Source organism: Coregonus clupeaformis, chromosome 5 (genome assembly GCF_020615455.1).
Source record: "Coregonus clupeaformis isolate EN_2021a chromosome 5, ASM2061545v1, whole genome shotgun sequence".
Taxonomy (NCBI): domain Eukaryota; kingdom Metazoa; phylum Chordata; class Actinopteri; order Salmoniformes; family Salmonidae; genus Coregonus; species Coregonus clupeaformis.
The window spans coordinates 23,696,643-23,718,083 of NC_059196.1; the positions used below are offsets into that span (position 1 = coordinate 23,696,643).

General features: G+C 44.0%; 1 protein-coding gene and 2 pseudogenes across 4 annotated transcripts; 1 reads left to right on the forward strand and 2 right to left on the reverse strand.

Moving 5' to 3' along the window:
* Nucleotides 1-2,711: 2,711 nt before the first annotated feature.
* On the reverse strand, nucleotides 2,712-9,342 carry LOC121565510 (rab5 GDP/GTP exchange factor-like). Of its 4 annotated transcripts, none has more exons than XM_041876111.2 (9): nucleotides 9,135-9,342; nucleotides 7,826-8,025; nucleotides 7,262-7,437; nucleotides 5,043-5,212; nucleotides 4,695-4,776; nucleotides 4,372-4,504; nucleotides 4,175-4,266; nucleotides 3,782-4,038; nucleotides 2,712-3,641 (listed from the first exon to the last, which is right to left on the reverse strand). In XM_041876111.2, exons 2-9 carry the CDS (start codon nucleotides 8,002-8,004, stop codon nucleotides 3,240-3,242), a joined length of 1,491 nt encoding a protein of 496 aa, XP_041732045.1. In that variant the 5' UTR covers nucleotides 8,005-8,025; nucleotides 9,135-9,342; the 3' UTR covers nucleotides 2,712-3,239. The 4 variants fall into 4 exon arrangements, with proteins under 4 accessions (XP_041732045.1, XP_041732043.1, XP_041732046.1 ...); XM_041876109.2 differs by having other exon boundaries at nucleotides 7,826-8,028; XM_041876112.2 differs by lacking the exon at nucleotides 9,135-9,342 and adding an exon at nucleotides 8,860-9,128.
* A 3,521-nt stretch (nucleotides 9,343-12,863) lies between these two features.
* Nucleotides 12,864-18,317, forward strand: LOC121557366 (annotated as a pseudogene).
* Nucleotides 18,318-18,354: 37 nt separating this feature from the next.
* The window catches only part of LOC121557382, a 33,416-nt pseudogene continuing 30,329 nt past the window's right edge, over nucleotides 18,355-21,441 (reverse strand).

Here is a 21,441-nt window from a genome sequence, read left to right on the forward strand (position 1 = left end):
TGGGGGGGTTTGTATCATTTGATTTACACAACATGCCTACCACTTTGAAGATGCAAAATATTTTTTGGGGTGAAACAAACAAGAAATAAGACAAAAAAACAGAAATATTGAGCGTGCATAACTATTCACCCCCCCAAGTCAATATTTTGTAGAGCCACCTTTTGCAGCAATTACAGCTGCAAGTCTCTTGGGGTATGTCTCTATAAGCTTGGCACATCTAGCCACTGGGATTTTTGCCCATTCTTCAAGGCAAAACTGCTCCAGCTCCTTCAAGATGGATGGGTTCCGCTGGTGTACAGCAATCTTTAAGTCATACCACAGATTCTAAATTGGATTGAGGTCTGGGCTTTGACTAGGCCATTCCAAGACATTTAAATGTTTCCCCTTAAACCACTCGAGTGTTGCTTTAGCAGTATGCTTAGGGTCGTTGTCCTGTTGGAAGGTGAACCTCCGTCCCAGTCTCAAATCTCTGGAAGACTGAAACAGGTTTCCCTCAAAAATGTCCCTGTATTTAGCGCCATCCATCATTCCTTCAATTCTGACCAGTTTCCCAGTCCCTGCCGATGAAAAACATCCCCACAGCATGATGCTGCCACCACCATGCTTCACTGTGGATGGTGTTCTCTGGGTGATGAGAGGTGTTGGGTTTGCACCAGACATATCGTTTTCCTTGATGGCCAAAAAGCTCAATTTTAGTCTCATCTGACCAGAGTACCTTCTTCCATATGTTTGGGGAGTCTCCCACATGGCTTTTGGCGAACACCAAACGTGTTTGCTTATTTTTTTCTTTAAGCAATGGCTTTTTTCTGGCCACTCTTCCGTATAGCCCAGCTCTGTGGAGTGTACGGCTTAAAGTGGTCCTATGGACAGATACTCCAATCTCCGCTGTGGAGCTTTGCAGCTCCTTCAGGGTTATCTTTGGTTAATGATTAATGCCCTCCTTGCCTGGTCCGTGAGTTTTGGTGAGCCGCCCTCTCATGGCAAGTTTGTTGTGGTGCCATATTCTTTCAATTTTTTTATAATACATTTAATGGTGCTCCGTGGGATGTTCAAACTTTCTGATATTTTTTTATAACGCAACCCTGATCTGTACTTCTCTACAACTTTGTCCCTGACCTGTTTGGAGAGCTCCTTGGTCTTCATGGTGCCACTTGCTTGGTGGTGCCCCTTGCTTAGTGGTGTTGCAGACTCTGGGGCCTTTCAGAACAGGTGTATATATACTGAGATCATGTGACAGATCATGTGACACTTAGATTGCACACAGGTGGACTTTATTTAACTAATTATGTGACTTCTGAAGGTAATTGGTTGCACCAGATCTTATTTAGGGGCTTCATAGCAAAGGGGTGAATACATATGCACGCACCACTTTTCCATTATTAATTTTTTAGAATTTTTTGAAACTGGTTATTTTTTTAATTCCACTTCATCAATTTGGACTATTTTGTGTATGTCCATTACATGAAATCCTAATAAAAATCAATTTAAATCACAGGTTGTAATTCAACAAAATAGGAAAAACGCCAAGGGGGATGAATACTTTTGCAAGGCACTATATTAGTATCTCCTATACTCTGAACTGCAAATCATTTATTTCTTATAGGAAAAAAATGTAAACTTTGAGCTATAGTATCAATCTTGCCCTTTAAATAGGCCATCATTATCCCCTCTCAGAAGACTCTAGCCTGAATGCCTCAAACAAACCTTTAAAATGTTGAAACAAATAATACAATTACTCATGTAACTGTTCTCTATGCAAGACTATTGTATAGGATTTAGAATGACCGCTAATGTAAACATTACAAGAATTGTGTCTTTATTGCATCCAATAACTAAACTAATATCCACACAATAAACTGAGTGCATGATTGAACAGGTTTGGCATTACACACACACACACATATATATATATATATATCAGTCAAAAGTTTGGACACACCTACTCATTCAATGGTTTTTCTTTATTTGTAAAAATTTTTACATTGTAGAATAATAACACATATGGAATCATGTAGTAACCAAAAAAGTTAAACAAATCAAAATATATTTAATATTTGAGATTCTTCAAATAGCCACCCTTTGCCTTGATGACAGCTTTGCACACTCTTGGCATTCTCTTTTTTGGGGGGCTTAGAGGGACTATCATTTGTTTTTCAACAGGACAATGACCCAACACACCTCCAGGCTGTGTAAGGGCTATTTTACCAAGAAGGAGAGTGATGAAGTGCTGCATCAGATGACCTGGCCTCCACAATCCCCCGACCTCAACCCAATTGAGATGGTTTGTGATGAGTTGGACGGCAGAGTGATGGAAAAGCAGCCAAGTACTAAGCATATGTGGGAACTCCTTCAAGACTGTTGGAAAAGCATTCCAGGTGAAGCTGGTTGAGAGAATGCCAAGAGTGTGCAAAGCTGTCATCAAGGCAAAAGGTGGCTATTTGAAAAATCTCAAATATATTTTGATTTGTTTAACACCTTTTTGGTTACTACATGATTCCATGTGATATTTCATAGTTTTGATGTATTCACAATTATTCTACAATGTAGAAAATAGTAAAAATAAAGAAAAACCCTTGAATGAGTAGGTGTGTCCAAACTTTTGACTGGTACTGTGTGTGTGTGTAATGTATGCACTCACTAACTGTAAGTCGCTCTGGATAAGAGCGTCTGCTAAATGACTAAAATGTAAATGTAATATATATAATATATATATATATATATATACACACACACACACACACACACACACATATATACCACACACACACACACACACACCTACACCTTCAGGGGAAATTTGGTTGTGGTTACATACACTCACACACGTGATCCCAACAGATGCCTCTCACCAGGGCTTCTGTACTCAGACTTGGATGCAGTCAGGACTAATACAGGGGACAAGATTAATGGTCTATGTCCCAACAGTCTTAAAAAGCTTCCTTTCCTTATCTCCTTTCCTTCATGACCATCAATGAAGGCAATATGCCTGCAACCTATCTGGTCCTCTTATCAATCAGTGGTGAAGACAGACCAAGAAAGTTGGCTATTTAAGAGTACTGGGGTACAGGCGACTGCAAGCATCTATTTTAAGTGTGCATACAATGGGGAGGGTTGGAGTTACACTTCTTGGATCCATTACAGGGAACCTATATGTGCATAAGGACAGGAGCCACTTTCCAGGGTGGAGAGAGAGAGTAACAAGTCGAAAGGGTCAGGGTAGGGGGGTGGGGTGCTGGGGGTCAGCCGGCAAACAACTGGGGCTGGAGAGGAGGAGGCAGGAGGTCATTCTCCACATTGTCAGCATCTATGGCAGAAGAGGCAGTGGGGGAGGCGGGGGGGTGCATTTCCAGGGGGAACCTCTCCAACACATCCTGCACTTTGTGCTCCACCCCATCCCTCCAGTCGATGAGGTCACTCTCCAGGCGGCGAGCTCCCTCCATGACGCGTTCCTGCCTCACGCCCAGCCCCGTCAGCAGGTCCAGACGCTCGTTCATCTGGCTGAAAGCAGCACTGCCTGGGGGGGAGGGGGCAGCCTGGGGCCGCTGGGGGGACGCCTGGCCTGACATGTAGATCTCAAACTCCTCAGCGCTCAGGTTCAGAGACTGGCCATCCAGCTTCTCTATGAAGGCCACCGCACAGCACTGCAGAGGGACAGAGCGAGAGGAGAGAGAGGGGGGTTAGGGGAATCAGAAATGATATTCTTAATATGTGTACAGTGTATGTGTATTTGAGTTTGTTTGGTACAGCTTGTCTGTTTGCTTTGCGTACACAGCCCTCTCACCAGGTTGGTAAAGTAGTATCCGTCCTCTCCGCTCATGAGGCGGCTAGGGTTACAGAAGCGGGTGATGTACTGGATGTTGGACTGCAGTCGCGGAGGGTTGGCCTTCAGGACGATGTAGATGAGGGTGGGCAGGAAGTCATCAGCAGATGCCGCCTCCTTCTTGGTGGTCTTGATGGCATTGAAGATGTGCTTACTGCAGCGCGTGATGCAGGTCAGCTTGTCCCTGGGCACACGCTTCGAGTCCATCTCTATCACATCTACAGGAGGTCAGGGTGGAACAGAGTGGTAGTTAATGTGCTATGATGACATTATACATCACATGCATGTTCAGTCAATGTTTGTGTCTCTTTGTAAAAAACTAAAAACAACAAATTAATACAGGGTAAGTCTGACCTGTGATGGCTTTGACCACATTATCAGACACCTCAGGAATCTCCTCATCCACAGGGACACACAGCATCTCAATGGTGACCCAATGCAAGGCCCTGCAACCCACACACACACACACACTTTAGTGAACAGATGTACAAGGAGGCATACAGCAGCTTCAACGCTCAAACTCAGTATCATATCAGTTTCAATGTCTTTACCTGATTCTCTTCTGAACGGCCAAGTCTTTCTTCTCATCATCTGTGGTCTCAGGACAGAAGACCTCCTCATAGAGACGTGTCATCATGTACCTCTCCACCTCGTCCATCACACTCTCTACGCGCTCCGACGACCCTGGGGTCAACACGGACACATACGGGGAAAACAGCAAATGTGAGTCATTCAAGGCCTACCTATAGATAGCTCTCTGAAAGGATCAGAGTGTGTTCCTTGTCACCATCAACTTTATCATCAAGCCCCTGTTTCAAGATATCCTTAATGATCCAGTATTAGAGTAGTAGAGGTGAGGAAAGGAGAGGTGTACCTTTGAAGTGTGTGTGCAGGCGGTCTGACAGGTTCTGGTAGAAGTCCTGAACACACTCAGACAGCTCATCAGCACCCAGGTCCTGGGGAACAAGCTCACTATTAGCTTGAAGGGATTGTCGTATATTTTTATTAATTTCAAGTTCAAGGGCGAGTTCACATTTGGTTATTCACTCAATGCTCTGGAGTAACCTCAGCGTTTGTTTTTGTCATCCTTCTGTTCTACAATGAGGAAGTGAAATGGTCCAAACAAAAGCAGGAGGGGTGAATGAATAGAGGTAACCCCCATGGGAATCATCAGGCTTTCCACATTCAGAAGCCCCTGGTGGTATTGTAGTGTAGTACTCACCCTCTTGTAGGCCATGCTCTCTGTGAAGGCCCGGCACTGTTTGAAGATCTCCCTACCAGGTTTCAGGGTCTTGAGGAAGTCGATGAACTCTTGTGTGGTGCAGTCCGTCTCTAAGGGCTTGCGGCTTACTGAGGGGCTGGGGGTCGACTGGGCCTCGCCAGGGACAGAGTCTGGGAGGGTGGAGGATACAGATAATGGAGGAATCATATACCTGTGTGTATGTACAATATTCCTTAGGTGGTGGATCTAAAATACAGGCTTTTAGCCAGCCGTTCCATGGGAAGCAGAGAAAATAAGGGTGGGCCTTTATTCATCTATTACCAGCACAGCTTGCGGAGTTGTGATTTCACACAACATCCTTCTGCAATCTGCTTAGCTAGTCACTTCTTGCTACACAGTTCCCCATGAAATACATCAACCATGGCTTGTCCTTTATTTTCTGAACAGTTTTGTCTTAAAGGGGTGGTCATTTTATCTCCTCTCCTCTATTTGCCTCACAAAGGAAAGAATGGGATTAGGTTTGCCTTGGGATACGGTCTTAAAATACTTTTTGTTTGTCACATGGGTCCTTTTCCAGCATTGTAGAGAGTTAAAGATAGAAAATACAATATAAATAGTGACACAAAGAATAAATACACAGTGAATAACAACTACAAATAAATAGTAGAAATAACATGGCTATATATAGGGAGTAGAAAATAACATGGTTATATACAGGGAGTACCAGTATCGATGTGAAGGTGTACGAGGTAATTGAGGTAGCTATGTACTGTACACAGTGCATTCTGAAAGTATTCAGACCCCTTCTCCACATTTTGTTACGTTATAGCCTTATTCTAAAATTGATTAAATAACACATTTTCCCCATCAATTCACACACAATACCCCATAATGACAAAGCGAAAACAGGTTTTTATACATTTTGTGCTAAAAACAGAAATACCTTATTTACGTACATATTCAGACCCTTTGCTATGAGACTCGAAATTGAGCTCAGGTGCATCCTGTTTCCATTGATCATCCTTGAGATGTTTCTACAACTTGATTGGAATCCACCTGTGGTAAATTCAATTGATTGGACATGATTTGGAAAGGCACACACCTGTCTATATAAGGTCCCACAGTTGACAGTGCATGTCAGAGCAAAAACCAAGTCATGAGGTCAAAGGAATTGTCCATAGAGCTCCGAGACAGGATTGTGTCAAGGCACAGATCTGGGGAAGGGTACCAAAAATGTCTGCAGCATTGAAGGTCCCCAAGAACACAGTGGCCTCCATCTTTCTTAAATGGAAGAAGTTTGGAACCACCAAGACTCTTCCTAGAGCTGGCCACCCGGCCAAACGGAGCAATTGGGGGAGAAGGGCCTTGGTCAGGGAGGTGACCAAGAACCCAATGGTCACTCTGACAGAGCTCCAGAGTTCCTCTGTAGAGATGGGAGAACCTTCCAGAAGGACAACCATCTCTGCAGCACTCCACCAATCAGGCCTTTATGGTAGAGTGGCCGTCTGGAAGCCACTCCTCAGTAAAAGGCACATGACAGCCCGTTTGGAGTTTGCTAAAAGGCACCTAAAGACTCTCAGATAATGATGAAATCAAGATTGAACTCTTTGGCCTGAACGCCAAGCAAAACCTTAGCTTAGTAATGAGCTTGAAGTGCACTATGGTGTTGAATGCTGAGCTGTAGTCAATGAACAGCATTCTCACGTAAGTGTTGCTTTTGTACAAGTGAGAAAGGGCAGTGTGGAGTGCAATAGAGATTGCGTCATTGTGAATCTGTTGGGGCGGTATGCAAATTGGAGTGTGTCCAGGGTGTCTGGGATGATGGTGTTGATGTGAGCCATAACCAGTCTTTCAAAGCATTTCATGGCTACAGATGCGAGTGCTACGGGGCGATAGTCATTTAGACAGGTTACCTTGGCGTTCTTGGGCACTGGGACTATGGTGGTCTGCTTGAAATATGAAGGTATTACAGACTGGGTCAGGGAGAGGTTGAACATCTAGGGAACTCTAGCTGGATACCCCATGTGACCTCCTTCACAGTGACTGGGGGGAGAGAGTGGTAGTGGAGCAGAGTCTGAAAGAGGGGGGAAAGAGGAACTGTGCTCCAACATTATGCAGAGAGGGGAGGCAGTGGTGGTTTGGATCTGCTCATCCCTCAAGTAATGGTAGAGAAAACACTATAAACTGTGTAAACCCTATCTCATAGACATGGACCCTACCTTTCTTGGGTGGTGTCTTTGCTGAGGGAGTGAAAAACTTAGTCACTGTGTTGACTTTCCGTGACTTCTCCTTGGTTTTCCTCTCTTCAAACTTGCTGAAGGGTGCGACGGCAGGCTGGGGCTGGGCTGCCCCCTGGTGGTTGTTAGCGTATGCTGCCTCCTCCTCCATCTGTAACCTGGGACACAGAACAGACATTGTTGTTACTACCACATGATCTATACTGAAGACAGACAGTGGTCCCTAACTAAAACATGACAGATAAGGAAAGAATGTCAGAGATCAAAAAGGCAAGAATCATTTAAACTAATGACAGACAGCAACATGACACTGTCCCATTTGCCTCTGTGAAAATGGCTGTTGAAATATTTGTTAATCAATTATCAAAAGTTACAAGTGAGTTTTGCTATTGTTTTGTTTTCGATTCCACCCCTCAATTTTGAGCGGGGCATTCAGTTTTCGCCTCCGGGCTCCTAGATTTCAAATCAAGTGCTAACTCCACCCACCCGGTCAGCAGCTGGGGGATGATGCAAAACAAGCTTGCTCAAACAGACAACCACACACACCTCTCTGCCAGTGCATGGTCGTCCTGGATCTGTTTGTGTCTAGTTTGTTGGTACTCCTCCCGCCAGCACTTGGAGCAGAGGCCCTGCCAGGCCGTGTTGCCATAGAAACCACATCCCTTCGTACACAGCAGCTCTGACTGGTCCACATGGATCCCACGACGTTCCGGCCGGTGGCTCATCCCTCACGGCTAGCGAGGATACTGCTGGGAATGACAGGAAAAAGACAAGACTGTGAATGATGGCATGGTAGAAAGATCCGCAGTCAGAAGAAGCCTAAAACCGAACTTGATGGCTATTATTGATTTATCAGGACTTTGACAAGGTTGAATGCCTATAAAACTATGGTCCACATTCAGGTTGAGGTATTTCATTAAAAATTATGTTTGATAGAGGTAGCTAGCATAATGAAACATTTCAATCCACACACTGAAGAAGATCTTAGTGAATTCCAGTGTGTATCAAAATATGATTTCATTCAGCGGCAGTGTTTACAACTTTACCACCCTAATGTTAAGTTACCCAAAGTGGAAATCTGACACAAGAGAGTTTGAACCCCTCAGAATCTGCCCATCTGCCCATTTCTGATGATTATGACTACTTACTCATATTGATAATGCATGATAAGAAAAACAACACAGGAGGAATTTAATGGCTGACCACAAACAATGGTAAAAATGTTCATGGCCTTCAAGCTGTGTCAAGTTCCAATAGTGTACCTACACTTGACTTTGTTTGAAGCCACATTACAATGTTAGCTAGCTAGCCATCCTTATTTATTAACACGCTAGCTAGCTAGCTACTACCAATTAACTAACCTATTACTGTGTACTGTATAGCTGCAAGCAATGCAATGGGCTTAGTTAAGCTTTAACTAGCTAGCTAGCTAGCTAGCTCTAACTTCACGAACGCGACGCAATGTATCACATGCTATTAGCTAGCTAACGTTAGGCTTATTCTGGTAGCTAAATATTAACAGTAAACCTTTAAACTTAGCTACAAAAATACCATAATTTAGTATTCTATAACGTACCCACCTGACCACTGGGTACTGACCAGAGGTAAGTTGAACTAGTAGGGTTTGGCTCACACTAGAAGTTAACATTAGCTAGCTAGTTTGCACTTGCAGTTGAAGCGTTATTAGCTAGCTAGCGTGACAGTAATTCCGCCCGGACCCAACAAAATTGACAAGCAATTCAACAATATCGTTAGCTGGCTAACGGCATTCTGCGACTCCTTAGCTTTTAAGAAAGATTATTGAGTGTGGATATTTCGTTTTTTTATGCAGCCATCGGCAATATCTGCTACCTACCCCTCTGACAAACCAGTTTGTTTACGTAGCGTCACCCTTCTTCCTCATTATCCAAGAGCGCGCTCTTGACTCAAGTAGCTATTGATGTCAGACGTTTTCGGAAGATGGGCAGGGACTCAGCTGTCCTGACCACTGGGTCCTGACCAATGATGTGTATAAAACCTGGATGACTAACAGGGGGGCGCTGTATTGAAGCCGCCGCGCAGCCATCTTGGCAGTCCTTCTCAAGTGTAAAACATATTTTGGAAGCTATAGAAATGCATGTATTAATGTCTACATTCGTTTTTGACATGTGTATTCTATTGACACATTAATGCATACTTTTAAATTATATTTTGTGAGCTAAACATAAACATAAACATTTAAAAAATATATAAAACATTTTCCTTAAAGTATATATATTTTTTTGGAGTGAACTAATGTTACTGTCCCCACTATAACAACAAAAATACTTAAATACATGTAATTTTGTCCTTGAAACATTTAATTAAAATATTGTAGAATTCCATTAATTCCTATGGACGACTGCTCCTACTTGGGAGTGCCAATAATATTAAACCTATTATGGAATTCTATTATGGCTGACCAGTGGCTTCAAAGCCTCTCAATGGCCAATACATAGCATCAACATTCCAAGGTTTACATACGTCATTGGCAGTGGCGATTTTAGCATGTCAATCTTGGTGGGGCAAAAAAAAAAAAACTAATTGGGATGCATGCCAGCAAAGCCACTACACAACACAAATCAATACATTAATTACACAATAACGGTGACAAACGGTGCCCACAAACTGTTAGGGCCTACATAAAGCTGTCCCAACATCTTACCACTGCTACACCTGGCTATCAGCGGAGCCTTGTCTGGCAGCGAAACAGTTCATTCAGCCTCATTTACTGCCTTGAAAAAAACATAGCTGATATGGCTGACTTGCTTAAACAAATGTGGTTTCTAATGACAATTGAGATGTACAAACTATGGCATAAGGGGACGAGAAGCGGATAAGAGGCAATCCGTCATTTCGAATAAGACATTAATGAGCGAGCTAGGACGGACGAAGTCAATATAACTATTTGTTCAGCACTTTTGAAATGTACAGCGACAGAATTCAGAACATGGGCCGTTCTTACAGTGTTCTCCCTGTACACCAAGTCAGAACCGTAGGATAAATAAAGGGGGCATATAAGCAGCCAATGAAAGCTCTTACAATATTCGATGATTACATTTCTCTAAAACAAGTTATAGGCTACATGTACACCACCAATTCAGAACAGTAGGCGAAATTAAGAGAGGTGAATAGACCAAATTATTAGGGCGAGGCACATGGGCTACTAACATCTTACTACACCACATACACTTAGTATTACTTTCTTAGCTACAGTCTACATATCTCCCTGGCATATTACATCATTTATGCAGCAGCATACAATACATTTTTGTTTTGCTGTGCTCACTTGAACTGGAAGGTGGCGCGGCGGTCCTTAGTGTGCACATTTTGTCATCAAAGAAAGAGGTTGGATTTACAATTCCGAGTTGGATGACTGTTCAAAACGTGTTTTCCCAGTCGGAGCTCGTTTATTCCCAACTTCCCAGTTGCAATGCTTGCAGATAGCCACTGTCACCGATTCCTTCCAAACCACTCATTGTTGAATTTGCGATTTCCGACTTGTTGTGTAATGTTTATGTCTATTTTTTATTTCTTTTTTATTTAACCTTTATTTAACCAGGTAAGCCAGTTGAGAACAAGTTCTCATTTACAGCTGCGACCTGGCCAAGATAAAGCAAAGCAGTGCGATAAAAACAACAACACAGAGTTACATATGGGGTAAAACAAAACAAAGTCAAAAATACAACAGAAAATAGAAAATATATATACAGTGTGTGCAAATGTAGCAAGTTATGGAGGTAAGGCAATAAATAGGCCATAGTGCAAAATAATTACAATTAGTATTAACACTGGAATGATAGATGTGCAAGAGATGATGTGCAAATAGAGATACTGGGGTGCAAATGAGCAAAATAAATAACAATATGGGGATGAGGTAGTTGGGTGGGCTAATTTCAAATGGGCTGTGTACAGGTGCAGTGATCGGTAAGGTGCTCTGACAACTGATGCTTAAAGTTAGTGAGGGAGATAAGAGTCTCCAGCTTCAGAGATTTTTGCAGTTCGTTCCAGTCATTGGCAGCAGAGAACTGGAAGGAATGGCGGCCAAAGGTGTTGGCTTTGGGGATGACCAGTGAGATATACCTGCTGGAGTGCATACTACGGGTGGGTGTTGCTATGGTGACCAATGAGCTAAGATAAGAAGCCAGTGGGTTTGGCGACGAATATGTAGTGAGGACCAGCCAACAAGAGCGTACAGGTTACAGTGGTGGGTAGTATATGGGGCTTTGGTGACAAAACAGATGGCACTGTGATAGACTACATCCAATTTGCTGAGTAGAGTGTTGGAGGCTATTTTGTAAATGACATCGCCGAAGTCAAGGATTGGTAGGATAGTCCGTTTTACGAGGGCATGTTTGGCAGCATGAGTGAAGGAGGCTTTGTTGCGAAATAGGAAGCCGATTCTGGATTTAACTTTGGATTGGAGATGCTTAATGTGAGTCTGGAAGGAGAGTTTACAGTCTAACCAGACACCTAGGTATTTGTAGTTGTCCACATACTCTAGGTCAGACCCGTCGAGAGTAGTGATTCTAGTCGGGTGGGCGGGTGCCAGCAGCGTTCGATTGAAGAGCATGCATTTAATTTTACTTGTGTTTAAGAGCAGTTGGAGGCTACGGAAGGAGTGTTGTATGGCATTGAAGCTCGTTTGGAGGTATGTTAACACAGTGTCCAATGAAGGGCCAGATGTATACAAAATGGTGTCGTCTGCGTAGAGGTGGATCTGAGAATCACCAGCAGCAAGAGCGACATCATTGATATACACAGAGAAAAGAGTCGGCCCAAGAATTGAACCCTGTGGCACTGCCATAGGTCCAGACAACAGGCCCTCCGATTTGACACATTGAACTCTATCTGAGAAGTAGTTGGTGAGCCAGGCGAGGCAGTCATTTGAGAAACCAAGGCAATTTAGTCTGCCAATAAGAATGCGGTGGTTGACAGAGTCGAAAGCCTTGGCCAGGTCGATGAAGACGGCTGCACAGTACTGTCTATTATCGATCGTGGTTATAATATCATTTAGGACCTTGAGCGTGGCTGAGGTGCACCCATGACCAGCTCGGAAACCGGAATGCATAGCGGAGAAGGTACGGTGTGATCCGAAATGGTCGGTGATCTGATCCGAAGGCCAATGAGCACCTGCCCTGAATGACAGGTCGCCACTGGTCATTGGTCCTGACGTTAGGGGTGGGTGGGCCAAGAAACCAGAGTGGCAGAATTAACGGGTAGGTTGTCCCATTTAGTGTTTACCGTTTGAGCATAGTTTGAAGGTAGGGAGAGCAGCTCCCCTTGTCTCTCCGTAGTTATGCAGTTAACTAGCTGCAATGTATAATTTCCGTTTACACAGACAGGACACATGTTTACAAGTGAATGAAATGTAAATGAAAGCCCATTCAATATGTGATGTGACAGTTATAAGTTAGCTATGTACATTGTAAGTACAAATATAATTTTCCTAATTGTATTTCTTGTGAATCAGAAAAATACAGCATATTTTTCAATGCATATCACATTCAAACAAACCTGTTATGTAAATCTATGCACCAAACCAGCCAATCAGGTAACTGTATAAAATATATGGGAAGTTGCTAAGACTTTTTATGACTTGTGTAGAAGTACAGTAGCCTAGGTCGAAACGTATTTGGTAGACAACTCGTAGTGATCGAGTATCATCAAGAAGACGCCTAGGCATATCTTTATCGTATGTGAAATAGCTGGCAGAAATAAGAGAATAGCTTCATCCCCTTCAACTAACCAATGGCGGGTAAATTACAATTTATATGTACAAACGTTTTGCTTAGGTACAAAAAAAAAGTCGAAACAAACATGGTATTTCTTTTTACTACTCTGACAAATATAAATATGAATAATATTGCAATGTTTTAGTTATAATTTTGGGCTATTTTTTTGCACTTCGACAGCATGCATACTTACACTTTCCCTATAGCCCTCAAACTTAAGACTGGTGCACGCACGACGCACGGTCGATCCTCCGTTTTTCTTCTATCTGGAGCAGTTAGTTTGAAAATAATGTGTGTGTGTGTGTGCGTGTGTATTTTGATAAGTTCCTTTCCTGAGGATGGCTCACCCCTCACAGTTTTGGGGGATTTCAACCTCCCTATGTCTACATTTGACTCATTTCTCTCTGCCTCCTTCTTTCCACCCCTCTCCTCTTTTGACCTCACCCTCTCACCGTCCCCCCCTACTCACAAGGCAGGCAATAAGCTTGACCTCATCTTTACTAGATGCTGCTCTTCTACTAATCTCACTGCAACTCCCCTCCATGTCTCCGACCACTACTTTGTTTCCTTTTCTCTCTCGCTCTCCTCCCACACTACTCACTCTGCCCCTACACAGATGGTAATGCGCCGCCGCAACCTTCGCTCTCTCTCTCCCACTACTCTCTCCTCTTCCATCCTATCATCTCTTCCCTCTGCTCAATCCTTCTCCCTCCAATCTCCTGATTCTGCCTCCTCAACCCTCCTCTCCTCCCTTTCTGCATCCTTTGACTCTCTGTGTCCCCTATCCTCCCGGCCGGCTCGGTCCTCCCCTCCAGCTCCGTGGCTTGATGACTCATTGCGAGCTCACAGAACAGAGCTCCGGGCAGCGGAGCGGAAATGGAAGAAAACTAAACTCCCTGCCGACCTGGCATCTTTTCACTCCCTCCTCTCTACATTTTCTTCATCTGTTTCTGCTGCTAAGGCCACTTTCTACCACTCTAAATTCCAAGCATCTGCCTCTAACCCTAGGAAGCTCTTTGCCACTTTTTCCTCCCTGCTGAATCCCCCCCCCCCTCCCCTCTCTCTCCAGATAAAATCCTGCGACTTGTGACTGCAGGCCGCCCAACAACCTGCCCGCTTGACCCCATCCCCTCCTCTCTTCTCCAGACCATCTCCGGTGACCTTCTCCCCTACCTCACCTCGCTGATCAACTCATCCTTGACCGCTGGCCATGTCCCTTCCGTCTTCAAGAGAGCGAGAGTCGCTCCCCTTCTCAAAAAACCAACACTCGATCCCACTGATGTCAACAACTACAGACCAGTATCCCTTCTTTCTTTTCTTTCCAAAACTATTGAGCGTGCCGTCTTTAGCCAACTCTCTTGCTATCTCTCTCAGAATGACCTTCTTGATCCAAACCAGTCAGGTTTCAGGACTGGTCATTCAACTGAGACTGCTCTTCTCTGTGTCACGGAGGCTCTCCGCACTGCTAAAGCTAACTCTCTCTCCTCTGCTCTTGTCCTTCTAGACCTGTCTGCTGCCTTTGATACTGTGAACCATCAGATCCTCCTCTCCACCCTCTCCGAGCTGGGCATCTCCGGCGCGGCTCACTCCTGGATTGTGTCCTACCTGACCGGTCGCTCCTACCAAGTGGCGTGGCGAGAAGCTGTCTCCGCACCACGTGCTCTCACCACTGGTGTCCCCCAGGGCTCAGTTCTAGGCCCTCTCCTTTTCTCCTATACACCAAGTCACTTGGCTCTGTCATATCCTCACATGGCCTCTCCTATCATTGCTACGCTGACGATACACAACTAATCTTCTCCTTTTCCCCCTTCTGATAACCAGGTGGCGAATCGCATCTCTGCATGTCTGGCAGACATATCAGTATGGATGACGGATCACCACCTCAAGCTGAACCCTGGCAAGACGGAGCTGCTCTTCCTCCCGGGGAAGGACTGCCCGTTCCATGATCTCGCCATCGCGGTTGACAACTCCGTTGTGTCCTCCTCCCAGAGTGCGAAGAGCCTTGGCGTGACCCTGGACAACACCCTGTCGTTCTCCGCTAACATCAAGGCGGTGACCCGCTCCTGCAGGTTCATGCTCTACAACATTCGGAGAGTACGACCCTGCCTTACACAGGAAGCGGCACAGGTCCTAATCCAGGCACTTGTCATCTCCCGTCTGGACTACTGCAACTCGCTGTTGGCTGGCCTCCCTGCCTGTGCCATTAAACCCCTACAACTCATCCAGAATGCCGCAGCCCGTCTGGTGTTCAACCTTCCCAAGTTCTCTCACGTCACCCCCCTCCTCCGCACACTCCACTGGCTTCCAGTTGAAGCTCGCATCCGTTACAAGACCATGGTGCTTGCCTATGGAGCAGTGAGGGGAACGGCACCTCTGTACCTTCGGGCTCTGATCAGTCCCTACACCCAAACGAGGGCATTGCGTTCATCCACCTCTGGCCTGCTGGCTCCCCTTCCTCTGCGGAAGCATAGTTCCCGCTCAGCCCAGTCAAAACTGTTCGCTGCTCTGGCACCCCAATGGTGGAACAAGCTCCCTCACGACGCCAGGACAGCGGAGTCACTCACCACCTTCCGGAGACATTTGAAACCCCACCTCTTTAAGGATTACCTGGGATAGGATAAAGTAATCCTTCTACCCCCCAAAAAAAAATGTGTAAAGTGGTTTTCCCACTGGCTATAGGGTGAATGCACCAATTTGTGAGTCGTTCTGGATAAGAGCGTCTGCTAAATGACGTAAATGTGCCCTTGAGCAAGGCACTTAACCCTAATTGCTCCTGTAAGTCGCTCTGGATAAGAGCGTCTGCTAAATGTGGTCCTCTGTAGCTCAGCTGGTAGAGCACGGCGCTTGTAACGCCAAGGTAGTGGGTTCGATCCCCGGGACCACCCATACACAAAAAAAATGTATGCACGCATGACTGTAAGTCGCTTTGGATAAAAGCGTCTGCTAAATGGCATATTATTTATTATTATTATTATAAATGACTAAAATGTAAATGTAAATGTATTTTAGCCGTCGGTGTCCTTTTGGGCTATGTGTGTCTGTCTGTGTCTTTATCAGTTTGTGTGTTTGTGTGAACACGCCATGTAAACCGTGAACCAAAATATTATTTAAAAACTGTATCATGGCATCTTGCATCATTTAAAGGGCAATCTGCAGTTGCTACATACATTTTTAGTCTTTTAAATTAATGATACACCCATTGATTCTTGAAGAATAAAACTTAAAGATGACTCATGAGCTTAGTTCAACTGTCGCACCAATCAAAATATAAGCTTGGTTTATTCATTTGTTTGTAAACAATGCAAATGTAAACAAACACTGTATAGCCTCAAAACATGATTAAAACTATAATTTTGATACCATGGATGGTCAATCTTTGCCTCCATAGCTCTGTCCATGAGTTTGAGAGTGGTTATATTTCTCCAGCCCCATCCCTCAGCTGTTTACCAAATCAGTGGTGGGGTGTCGCTTTGTTATTGTTCGAGCTGCAGATTGCCCCTTTAAAGGATGAATAGAAATTTAGAATATACTTTTAACACAACTACAAATCAGATACATAAGACTTAGACATCGCTCCAACAATGATTAAATTGTAGCTCTGATTAAATCCTATTTACTTTCAGCAGACAAAGTGCTCTCCAATGCTCGGAAGACATTCATAGACAGTGTCGAAGTCAGTGATCAAGCAGCTCCTGGACGACCTTTTGGAGGACCGGGTGCTGAACGATGAAGAAACAGACTCAGTGAAGGAGGAGAACATAACTAAGACAGACCAGGCACGATGCCTCATCGATATGGTGCGGAAGAAAGGGGGCAAAGCAAGTGAGAAGATGATTGCCCGAGTTCAGGAGAGATCCTGGACTTTATGACAAATTGGGTCTGGTCTACAGGCAGCCTGCCAAGATGAGTGAGTGAAACTGATACACCAGTCAGTGATGTCTGTCACAGTCCCAATCTTCTAGACTTGATAAGAGTTAATAAAAACTTTGCAGATACTGTAAATTAAATGTAACATGCTGTATTTTCCCTGCAGCACCATCATCACCCCAGTTATCACAGCAGGTGGAGCGCCAGGTGTCCTCTGTCCTCATTCCCAGCACCAGGGACTTTAAGGAGGGCATTCTTCAGAGGAAGGGTTGTGAGGTTCGAGCTCTACTTGGCTGTCAAAGGATAGATCAGTGTACATGTATCGGTTTTCTGAGTGCGGTTTTAGAATTAGCTTCTGAGTTTATAGTTCTCCTATTAGACCAATGAGCTTGCTTATGAACCCCTGGGGTTACCAGTGTCACAGTTTAGGAAACACAGTCATTTGAGTTACTTTAAAGTCTTTAAAAAAACTAAATAGAAAATCGTCTAGGCATGAAAGTATAGTCCTACAATGTAAACAAACCATCAAAGTTTCAACTTGTAATTTCACAAACTGCAATAACTGTAACAATGTGTACCTACACTGTTATTACACAGTGGTTTTAGCACGACTTGTAAATTGGGACCAATTTCCCCATAAACAAAGTGGAGTTTGATGATAAGACATTGCTGAGAGAAGGGGCAGAGAAGGACGAGGAGAACATAGAGAGGCTTCTCAGGGATCTGGGTTATGATGTGGTGAAACACGAAAAGGTACACAGGGGGAGGAAACATATCTCCTGCTTCTAGAAGAATGTCAACATGTTTCCATTGTCTCCTCTGTGACTGACTCAGTGTGCTCTTGCAGTAGTTGGACGAGGCTGTGAAAGCGTTCTCTAAACGTGAGGAGCACTTCTTGTCGGACAGCGTCTTCGTGGTGATGATGTCTCACAGGATTCTGGGAGTCATCATGGGTGTCCACTACAAGGAAGGGGACACTAAACCTGACGTCTTCCCCATCAACAACATCTTCACACACCTGAACACAGATAACTGCAAAGCACTGATTAACAAACCCAAAGTCATCCTCATTCAGGCCTGCAGGGGAGGTGATCCTTTATTTATTATTTTTTTTGTATTTTGAAAATACTTATTTCCCTCATTAAAATGCAAATCAATTTATAACATTTTTGACATGTGTTTTTCTGGATTTTGTTGTTGTTATTCTGTCTCTCACTGTTCAAATAAGCCTACCATTAAAATTATAGACGGATCATTTCTTTGTCAGTGGGCAAACGTACAAAATCAGCAGGGGATCAAATACTTTTTTCCCTCACTGTACATCACAATAAAGTGCTTGTTTTTATTATTTTAATGAGCCTTTAACGTATTATGTGATACAGTGTCCATTGAATCACCGCTCCAGAGAGGCGCACTAACATTCAACCAACCAGCTGCCTCTCTCATGCACACAGGTTATGGAATGTGTTCTCGTTTCTCCACATCCTGTAATTTCTCCAGAATCTCTTAGGAAACACACACACGAAACAGGTCCAATGCAAAGGGTCACACCTTCAATATCACACAAAGTGGTCAAAACCCTCAAATGCACTAGGCCTAAGTTGGTCTATGACAAATAACAGGAGGCTACAAGCTATACAAATGCTACTGTGAAGTGGTTCTTAAGTTTAAATACTACTTTATTCTAGTAGAAAGAGGAGGAAGGGAAGCGCTACTAAGGTACACAATAGTAAATGTTGGTAGACAGAAGGTGCTCTTTGGTCAAAGGGGTGAATTGGTCATCAAAAAGAAAGGAGGACCAAGGCACTCTTCATATAATTAATTAAAATGCCTTTATTAGTATGGCATGTTCAATAGAAACATCCGACGCGTTTCGGCTGCATGGCCTTCGTCAGGGAGTGCTTTATTCTATTTAACAAAACTAGAAGTCAAAAGAACAGCGGCTGACTTCACTGAAACACTGTTCACAATCATCAATAACATAAGTTACAAACATTACATTCCAACTTACAATAAAGGAACCGGTTCTCCTCATACCATGGACCTTAGTTGTTTTCTTAGCCCGCATGATGGAATACATTGAGCATGATTATTTTAGTATAATTACAAATAGCAGGTTAAATCAAGGCCTACCTTGGACAACTACATTCAGGCACCAAACACGTGGTACAGGTAGGTTGTCTTCACACATGCCTGTCAGAGTATGTGAGCGGAGTTGAGCCACCTTCTTTCCAACTGCTCTGCTAAAAACCGCTCTGCGCTCACCAAAAAAAACCAGCTGCTTCAAATTGGCTCCATTCATTAAAATCACAATTTAAAAAATACCCATCTATTTTTGTGACTGCCTGGACATACCGTTTGGTTTTTAAGTATTGAAAACAAACCAGTATTTGAAGAAACCTGAAAAGTTGAATGTAAGAAGCACACATCATTTCAAATAGGCTACATGTCATATTAAACAGCATATACACACTCTAAATAGGTCAGGAGCCAGACAGGGAGCATAAGAAAGTTAATTATTTAGGCTATATTATTTATATTATTTTAAGGCTATTCTACAAAGAAATACATTGTGAAACATTTGTGAGTGCGACACAATAGGCTGGTAGGGACATAAAGTGCTCAGCACTTAAACAACATTTTGTTGTATTAAATCATTATAGTCTATACATTTCGCATATATAGGCTGTGACTTACTTAGAACTTAATGCAAATTAAACGAAAAATGACATTAGTGCCTTTGAATTTTATGAGCCTGAAATCTGTGGCTTCAGGCTCATGCTATGGTGCCTGGAGAGCAGGCCAGCAGCAGAGAATATCCTCTCCACACTTTCAGAGCCACTGGGGATGCTAAACATCCTTTTGGACATTCTTGACAGGCTGGGCAGAGATGCATAGTTGTTTATTTTTATTTTTCTATAGCTAGGCCTGAAGGTTTTTAGGCAAAATAACCCAATCAAAATGGAAAGCTTCTTGAATGTGGGAATATGCCAGGCCTATTGGGCCAAAATCAATTATGGCTTATTGCATAGATAATAGAACAAAAATGAACGAAACGTTTAAGAGATCAGATTTTTTGTTTATAAATACTTTGCTACAATGACACACTTAGTTATCTACCCACCTTATTCCTTTATTTTAGCATGTGCACGTAGTAAGTACAACATCATGCTTCAGAATACTTGTATTTTCAGATTCCATGATTCTTTAGTTGTGGACACTACATCACCGCACTCCCTCTCTTGCGCTTGGTCCTCATCTTTGTAAGTCACCTTGATTTTGCACCTGTGTGTTTCTTTTTTGAACATATTTAGCGAACTCCATGACAGTAGCTAAAGAAAGGGGCTATAGCAGCACACAGGTAGAATACAAACGCATGCTGGGCCGGGCATGCTCTGAGCTCGTGAAGTGAGCGCTACTTGGAGCGCTACTGGAGCAAAATTGGAGCAGGCGAGAAGGCTGACGCTCCAGCCTTTGGGAATCTCCTTTGGGAATCTTGCTCCGCGCTCCAGTCAAATTGGGATCGGTCTGCTCCAGCTCCACTCCGCTCACATACTCTGATGCCTGTTCAAACTTCCGTTTTATAGGGTCAAAGACACACTGATTACTGATTCGATCCAAGATGGCGTAGCAGTGCGGTCGTGTTCTCTTTTGTGTGTCCATGCAAATAGCCTGTTTTTTGTATTTTTTTTGTATTTTACGTATATATTTCCCTATCACACTTTTCATCCTTCTACTAAATATACTTTCCTGCAACCCGCCTCACTCAATGTGGAACGGATTCTATTATTTACACACCTTTATCTATAATCTCCAGTTGAAACTAGCTAGCCAGCTAACTAGCTACTTGCTATTAGCCACCGTTAGCGGTTTTCACCCAGAACATCGGATTTTCTGCCGGAATAACTGAATCACTGGACCTTAACACCGGATCGCAACTAGCTAGCCGCAACCGAATGGATGTTGCTGTAGGCTAATCACCACTGCCCCCGAAGCAAGCACCAGTTAACCTTGAGCTAGCCTCGAGCCAGGCCCATATCCCGGCTATCTACCTCTCTGTCTACCGGACGGGAGTAGCCAGCTAACTAGCTACTTGCTATTAGCCACCGTTAGCGGTTTCTCAACATTGTCCGTGGCCTGTACTACCTACCAGCCAGCTCTAGCCTGGACTATTATCGGCCAGTCTGCACTGTCTGCACAGCGCATTATCAACCCAGATTTTCTGCCGGAATCACTGAATCACTGGACCTTTAACACCGGATCATCGCAACTAGCTAGCTGCAACCAAATGGATGTTGTTGTTGGCTAATCAGCCTTGAGCTAGCCTCGAGTTAGGCACATCTCCCGGCTATCTACCGCGCTGTCAACCGGACGGGACCTCCTAGAGTCGACATGGAGCCCCGCCGATCCATCACGACTGGTCTGCCGACGTAATCGTCTGTGGTTTCAACAGGCTTCCCGTTGCGACGACCACGAAGATCCATCTGCTAGCCCCGGCCCGCTAGCACACGCAAACAACAGCCGTGCTTCCTGCTCGCTGTG